At 33.9% G+C, this 8,876-nt stretch overlaps 1 protein-coding gene across 1 annotated transcript; it reads left to right on the forward strand.

Moving 5' to 3' along the window:
- Positions 1 to 279: 279 nt before the first annotated feature.
- Positions 280 to 2,175, forward strand: LOC120078656 (polygalacturonase-like). The gene is made up of 4 exons (XM_039032948.1): positions 280 to 717; positions 858 to 1,147; positions 1,311 to 1,539; positions 1,957 to 2,175. The coding sequence occupies exons 1-4, from the start codon at positions 280 to 282 to the stop codon at positions 2,173 to 2,175; spliced, it is 1,176 nt and encodes a 391-aa protein (XP_038888876.1).
- The last annotated feature ends 6,701 nt before the right edge of the window (positions 2,176 to 8,876 follow it).

Genomic DNA, 8,876 nt, shown 5'->3' on the forward strand with positions numbered 1-8,876 from the left:
ATTATTAAATATTGGAGGATACATGGTATTGTATTATAACTAAAAAATCATTAGCTGCCAAAATAATAAAGCAAACAAATGAGATATTAAGAACTCGCCGCTAGCGTAGCATATTCATCTTTCATGCTTAGTAGCTAAATTAAATTAATTAATACTCAAATATTGAAGCATAATATTGTTGACAGGACACTATAAATAAACGAATCCCAACTCCCATTGCCTCTCACAAACTCTCTCTTTATTATTATCTAATATCCAAAAAAAAGAAAAAACAAAGAAATGGCTAACACATCCTCCATCACTTTCTTCTTCTTCTTCTTCTTCTTGTATTTGCTGATACAAACATCCAGTGCAGGCAGCTTCAATGTGATTAGTTTTGGTGCAAAAGGCGACGGGAAAACCGACTCGACAAAATCATTTCTGAAGGCATGGACATCGGCTTGTAGCTCCTCCACTCCATCCACCATCAACGTCCCCAAGGGAAGGTTCTTGCTAACCCCCATCACATTTAGAGGCCCATGTAACAACCATATTACCTTCCGTTTAAATGGCACGCTCGTCGCACCTCTCGATTATCGTGCCCTCGGAAATTCTGGATACTGGATTTTGTTCATCAAAGTTGATGGCGTTTCTTTCTTTGGTGGCAACATTGATGCAAAGGGCGCTGGGTATTGGGCTTGCAAGAAAGCTGGAAAACAGTGTCCAGTTGGAGCTAGGGTATGTCATTAAACAAAGTACTTATGGCTTTATACTCATTTTCTGTCTTCTTTTTTGGTAATCAAATTTAGCTTAATATCTATATACGTCCTAACATCACATCTGTATGCTGATCTCTTATATATATTAATGAAATACAGTCATTGACATTTAATTGGGCAAACAATATTTACGTCAGTGGAATAACCTCGATCAACAGCCAACAAACTCATCTTGTAATCAACAGCTGCAAAAATGTAATGGTTAAAAATGTGAAGGTAATGGCACCCGACCAAAGCCCCAACACTGATGGAATTCATGTCCAGTCGTCTTTTAATGTGACGATCACTGGAAGTACGCTTCAAACCGGAGATGATTGCATATCCATTGGAGATGGAACAAAGAGCCTACTTATGAGTCATGTCAAATGTGGGCCCGGCCATGGTGTAAGGTAATCTATATTGAAAATATGGATTATGTTAAATATTCATGTGATTAATCCAAAAGCTTAAACGGATGGGTTGTGACAAATTTAATTACATTTACCCACTCTAACTATCTTTGAGGTAATAAAAAAGAATATGATTCAATTTAATTTCAATTGATGCATGCAGCATTGGTAGCTTGGGGAAAGAGTTCAATGAAGATGGAGTTGAGAATGTAACATTGACAAATGCAATTTTCATTGGATCCGACAATGGTGTGAGGATAAAGACATGGCCTACGGCTAGCAATGGTTTTGTCAAAAATGTTCTCTTTCAAAATATCATCATGAAGAATGTTAAGAATCCTATCTTAATTGACCAAAACTATTGTCCGAATAACAAAGGTTGTCCTTCTCAGGTAAATTGAATTGTGGTCTTATTCTTTCTCTGATTTCATTATTAAGATTTCATTTGGTAACCATTTTATTTTTTGTTTTTGATTTTTAAAAATTAAGCATATTTCCTCCTCATTTCTTATCGTAATTTGCAAATTCTTAATCAAATTCTAAAACAAAACAAGTTTGTAAAAACTACTTTTTATTTTTTATTTTTTTAAACTTTGGCTTAATTTTTAAACTATTGGTAAAAAGTATATAACAAAGAAAAAATTTAGAAGAGGAAATATTGTATCTCTAGGTTTAATTTAAGGAAAAAAAATCAAAGATTACCAAATGGAGCCTAAATTATTTAATCTTTGCTTATATACATAGTAGTCATTTAATAAACTGAATTAATCTTCAATTTTGTTTGTGTTATATACGTGTTGTTTTATTAGAGTTCTGGAGTGAAGATTAGTGGAGTGACATATAGAAATATACAAGGAACATCAGCAACAATTGAAGCTATGACGTTTGATTGTAGTCCAAGCAATCCATGCAGTGACATACAATTACAAGACATCAAGCTCACATACAAGAACAAGACAACAACATCCTCATGCAAGAATATCGGTGGATCCAGTATTGGAGTACTTGTGCCGGAGAGTTGCTTATGATCGTATTTTAATCTTGGGACTTTCTTTTCTGTTGATATTATATTTTATTTACAAATTATGCATTGTAGACATGACATTCTTTAATAATTAATCTCTTTTTATTCTTATTCTGTCTCCTCTTGTTTTTACATTTCAATAGTACCTCTCTAACATGGGCCTTTACATTTTCAATAATACCTCCCTAACATGACATTACTGCTACATTAAAAATACCACGAAAAGAAAACGCCAATTTTACAAAATTGAGAGACAATTGCTCTATGAAAATATTAAGATTGCTAAAATTGAGTAAGTTTTGCAAAATACAATACGTTCAACATTACAGTGGTTCAGTTTTGTAGCCTATATTCATGGTAGAAGACATTCAGATAATTTATTTACTGATTCGAAAAGAGAGATGAAGAATACAAGATAGGTCCTCACACACATTCAATCTCCTTCATTTCATTTAAAGAAAAATTGCACACACAACACACTAAATGTGGTTCTATCAAAGACCATTGTTATGACCATCTATTTCTTGTCTGATACAACTTTAAGAATGAAAAGATGAACACGAATAAAACAAGTGAACTAAGAGCGAAGGAACAAACTTGAAGGCAGATTCTTCTCAAAGCCTATGGTGAAGAATGTCCTTCACATTGTGCCTGAATATTGTAGCTGACTGCTTTACATTGCTCCACGAATGTGGTAAACGTTGCCTACAGAACGACTAGCTCTGCAGAGTTGGAGAGGATGAATGAAGGAGCGAAGAGAATGATGATATGAAGTCGTTTGAAGAAGAAGACTGGAGAAGGAATGAAGAGGAAAAGCCTTGAGAGAGAACAACGATGCCGAAAATGTAAGAGACATGAGAGAAATGAAGGGGATGAGCGTGACGCTCGAATGAAAAGGTGGAAGACTGAAGAAACGCTCAAACGAAGAGGCGGAAGAATGAAAAATTGAAAATGTCAACGGTGCCCTAATTTTTAAGCCCTTTCGCTTTTTTTTTTTTTTTTTCCCCTCTTTTTTAATAACATTTTATAAGACTAACTATAACAAAATGCTATTAAAAGATATATTTCTTGTAGTCTTTGTTAGAATAGAATGAAAAAAGAACGATGAGAGAGAAAGTGAATGGACATATGCAAAACAGAAGAAGAATGGTGAAGTTGTCAATGATAGTGAATGAGAAATTAGATGGCGAAGATAGAAACGTTTGGTCGAACGAAATTAGGAAAGCTTCTCAAGTGAAGGAGACTGAGAAGAATAAAGATTACAGATTGAAGAAAAATGTGAAATTTTTCCTGCACACGCGACCTAATTTTTTAATCCACGATTCATTTATTTATTTATTTATTTTGCTTCTTTTTAATAGCATTTTATAATTAAATCTATCTTAAAATGCTATTAAAAACTTTAATTGTCGTAGTGAAGGATCTAAATACAAATAATAATAATAATAATTTTAAAATTTCAGTTAAAAACAAAAGGTAAAACTAATTTCAAAGACCCAAATTCCATAATTCAAAGTTCATATAGAACTTATGTTACAATCTCTAAGTTATTGATAAGCCAAACCCCTCCAGTGAAGTATCACGAAGATGTACATGCGTTTAGTTTATGATTCCTATTGAAGATAAAGATGGAGATGAAGACAAAGTTAAGGTATAGATGTAAAGCTAAAAGAAGATGTGAAAAAAAATCATCGAAGGGATTAGGGAGACAGAAACGCATGGATATGTAAAAGAAGAAACCCAAGACATAGAAGTAGGTCAACGATGCAACTATATATTAATCATTTTTATTCTAACCATGGTATAATTAAGAACTCAAATTGTTACCCATTAAAGAATTAATTTAATTAATTCCAACAATTGTTTCCAAAAGTATTTCAACAAAAAATCCTGCAATCCAATGTATTGCTATTCTATATATACTTGTATTAACTTGATTGTCCTTCCAAGGCTTATGAGAGGAGACTTTCCTTACTCATCTTCAGGTCTAGTATATTGATGTAAGTAAGCATTGAACCGTATACAAAATATTTCTCCCTTCATGATGTTGATCACCGACAACATCCAATGGTCCTGCATATTCATTGGAGAAGTCTACATCACATGAGAAAATAAGCTCAAACATTCAACATATTCAACAACTGTTCGCATTTCTTTCACTTTTTACGGTTTGTTATTGTAACTACTTGTATAAGAAAATAGTATAAGTACTAATCATTTACAAATTTCGTAGCATACAATATACAAAAAGGCTTCAAGAAAGTTTGAAATATGTAAAAAGAAAAGCTGTGACTTAGCTCTTGAATAAGATCTCTTCTCGTTCCCGTGGATATAGACATCATTTGCCAAACCACGTATATCGTTGTTTAGAACTCTTCTTCCTCCTTTCTTCTACAAGATTGCATGCTCTTTATCACCGATTGTTTACTCAAGCAGTCGCACGAAAAAAACAGAAAATATTAGGGTTAGATGAAGCTCTACAATATCAAAAGAGAGAACAAGAGTGACAAAGAAATTAATTCTATAAAATCCCATCAGAATAAAAGTTTTAATTTCACTTCCATCAGGCAAGGGTTAGTGGAGCAAACCACATGAAGCACATCGCTGGAAGTTTGTGGACAAACAATAGCCAAGAACTCTATCAAACCAAATTCATTTTGAGGAAAAATTCTTGGACTCACGAATTGGATCAACAAAGCAGGGCCACAGTATTCATCATTTGGGCTTTTAATATTCATTCAACAAGAAGCAGGCCCAACAAAGTGGTATCAAAGCAAAAGACTTACAAGATTGCAGTTCTTAAAGATTCAAGATTCAAGTTTTTCATTCAAATATGTCAGTAGTAAGATTCGAAGTAGAGAAATTTGATGGCAAAGGAGATTTTGGCCTGTGGAAGGCTAAAATCAAGGCAATTCTCGATCAGCAGAAAGCTCACAGAGCCCTCCTTGAGCCATCATCACTCCCTGCTACTGTGACAGCCCAAGAAAAAGAAGACTGGGAGCTTGCAGCTTATGGTACGTTGGTTCTAAACCTTAGTGACAGTGTCCTTAAACAAGTTTTAGATCAAGAAACTGCCTATAGGATATGGACTAAACTAGAAGAGTTATATGCTACTAAAGATCTTCCTAGTAAGATGTACCTTAGGGAGAAATTCTTTACATTTAAAATGGATTCATAAAAAACTTCAACTGATAATTTAGATGAGTTCAAGAAAATTGTTGCTGAATTTAAAACTCTGGCAGAAAAACTTGGTGATGAAAATGAGGCCTATATGCTTCTAAACTTTTTACCTAAACCCTATAAAGAAATTAAAGATGCTCTAAAATATGGAAGGGACAGTATAAATACAAATACTATAATTTCAGCCCTAAGAACTAGAGAGCTGTTACAGATTGATAGAAAGGATCATCCTAGTGGTGAAGGATTATTTGCTAAAGGAAACTTCAAACAAAATCATTCAAAGGACAGAAAAGCACATAACTCAGATGATAATAAGTCTAAACAAAAAAGAAAATGTAAGTTTTGCAAAAAGAAAGGACATTTAATCAAAGGCTATTTTTATCCTAAAAAGAAAGAACCAAGAGAAAGAAAAGGAGTCAAAAGGCAAATAGCCCAAAGCATCTGTTCTAGAAGGCTCCTTTATCTACTCAAATGCATTAGCCTCAACTTTAGACAAATCCAACCATGTAAATCCTCTAGAAAAAAATGATTGGGTCCTGGATTTTTTATGCACCTAACACATGACCTCGATGAGACCGTGGATCAACACCTTTAAAGAAATTGAAGGAGAAATGATGTATATGGGAAACAACTAAGGCTGTATGATAGAAGGCATTGGCTCTATTTCCATTAAACTTAAGGATGAAACTATTAAACTCCTTAGGAATGTGAGATATGTTCCACTTCTTAAGAGAAATCTAATCTCCTTAGGTATGCTTGGTGCAATTGAGTGTGAGTACATAGATAAAGGAGGAAACCTTGAGGTACTAAAGGATTATAAGATGATATTAGTTAGGGAAAAGATAAATGACTTATTTGTGGTCAAAGGAGTTGAAATGATGATAGGGGCATATGTTGCCACCACAAATGAGATCACAGAGGCTGATGTCTGGCACAAAAGATTATCTCACATTAGTACTAAAGGCCTAGAAGTCCTATCTAAACAAGGGATTCTACCTAAAGGTCTATCAGAAAATCTAATATTTTGCGAACACTGTGTTTTAGGAAAAGCCACAAGGAAAAGTTTCACTAAAGTACAACACACCACAAAAGCTATCCTATATACACTCTGACCTATGGGATCCAGCTCCGACACCTAGCCTAAGTGGCTCAAAGTATTTACTTTCTTTTACTGATGACTTCTCTAGAAAAATTTGGGTTTACTTCCTTAAAACTAAAGACCAAGTGTTTGATAGGTTTAAGGAATGGAAACTCATGATAAAGAAGCAAACTTCTAAAGAAAATAAATACCTACAAACTGACAATGGATTGGAATTTTGTAATGAAGAGTTTAACAAATTATGTAAAGAAACAAGAATAACTAGGCATAAGACTGTTAGATTCACTCCTCAACATAATGGAGTATTTGAAAAACTAAAAACAGTCATGGAAAGGGTTAGATGTCTTCTCTCAAATGCAATCCTTAGTGAAAAATATTGGACTGAGGCAGCAAGCTATACTGTGTACAACTTAAATAGGTGTTTTCATTCCTCCCTAAACTTTCTAACTCCTGAAGAAAAATGGACCACACATCTACCTAACCTAGAAAATCTAAGGGTATTTGGATGTATTGGCTATATTCACCAAAATCAGGGGAAACTAAAGTCTAGGGCGGTAAAGTGTATGTTTGTTGGGTTTTTAGAAGGTGTCACTTTCAGGAAAAAAAAAAAAGAAGAAGATGTTTATGCAAAAAGAAAAGACAACTTATGAAGTTCCTAATAGCCCTAATACTGCTAGGATTGAGTTTTCCTCTTCTTCTTCTTCAGTTTCAATAGGAGGGTTATGGCTAGTGGAAGAATCTAGAAGAGGTTATCTATATGGTTCAACCTATAGGGTTTGAAGAAAGAGGGAAGGAAGACCTATACTGTCAGCTAAAAAAATCTATATATGGTCTTAAAAAATCCCCTAGATTCTGGTACAGAAGGTTTAATGATTACATAGAGAGTATTAGATTTCAAAGAAGTTCCTACGATAATTGTTCTTATATTAATTTAACTACCTATAAGTACAAAGTCTATCTACAACTCTATGTTGAAGATATGCTACTAGCAGGGAAATCTAAGGAGGATACTTCATGTTAAAAATCTCCAAAAGAGAGAATTTGACACGAAGGATCTGGGTCAGTCTAAAATGATCATTGGGATTGAAATTCAAAGAGACAGGGCTTCCTTAACTCTAACCATTAGTCAATTAAGCTACTGTGAAAAAGTAATTAACAGATTTAATATGTCTAATGCAAAACCAGTCACTATACCTATTGCTAGTCATTTTAAACTTTCCTCAGAAAATTCAACAAAAGAAACAAACATAAATTTGACTCAAATGTAATCAATTCCATACCATCAAGCAGTAGGGAGTCTAATGTACCTAATGATATCTACTAGACCAGACCTATCATACAGCACTAGGTTATCTATTCTTATTTGGTCCTAATTTTTTGTGTTGGAAAGCAAATTTACAGTCAATCACAATATTGTCAACCACAAAAGCAAGGTACATGGCTTTATCAGAAGCAATAAAAGAAGCATTATGGTTTAAGGGGTTGATGAAGGACTTTGGTATTAATCAAACAGTAGTAAAGATCTACTGTGATAACCAAAGTTCCATTCACCTATCCAAAACCCTCAATATCATTCAAGGACCAAACACATAGATATTAAATATCACTTTGTAAGAGACAGAAGAGAGAAAGGAGAAGTCAAAGTGCTTAAAGTTCATACCATTGAAAATGCAACAGACATGCTTACCAAAACTATGTCCAAACTCAAGCTAGAAAACTGTTTTGGTCAGATCGGCTTCCAACTTCTTGAAAAAGGGTGAAGACATGTCAAATCTGGAAAGAGAATAGCTTGCATGTTAAGCTTAAGGTGGTGATTTGAACAAAATAAGCTCAAACATTCAACATATTCAACAACTGTTCACATTTCTTTAACTTTTTACAATTTTTTATTGTAACTATTTGTATCAGAAAATAGTATAAGTACTCATCATTTATAAATTTCGTAGCATACAATATACAAAAAGGCTTCAAGAAAGCTTGAAATATGTAAAAAAAAAAAAATGTGACTTAGCTCTTGAATAAGATCTCTTCTCCTTCTCGTGGATGTAGGCATCATTTGTCGTACCACGTATATCGTTGTGTAGAACTCCTGTTCCTCCTTTCTTCTACAAGATTGCATGCTCTTTATCGCTGGTCGTTTACTCAAGCAGTCGCACGAAAAAAAAAAAAGATTAGGGTTAGAAGAATCTCTACAATATCGAAAGAGAGAACGAAAGTGAGAAAGAAATTAATTCTGTAAAATCCCATCAGGATAAATGTTTTCATTTCACTTCCATTAGGCAAGGGTTAGTGGAGCAACCACGTGGAGCACATCAGCTGGAAGTTCGTAGACAAACAATAGCCAAAAAATGTACCAAACCAAATTCATTTTGGGTTAAAATTCTTGGACTCATGAATTGGATCAGTAAAGTAGGGCCACAGTATTC

This window comes from Benincasa hispida, chromosome 5, assembly GCF_009727055.1.
Source record: "Benincasa hispida cultivar B227 chromosome 5, ASM972705v1, whole genome shotgun sequence".
NCBI lineage: Eukaryota > Viridiplantae > Streptophyta > Magnoliopsida > Cucurbitales > Cucurbitaceae > Benincasa > Benincasa hispida.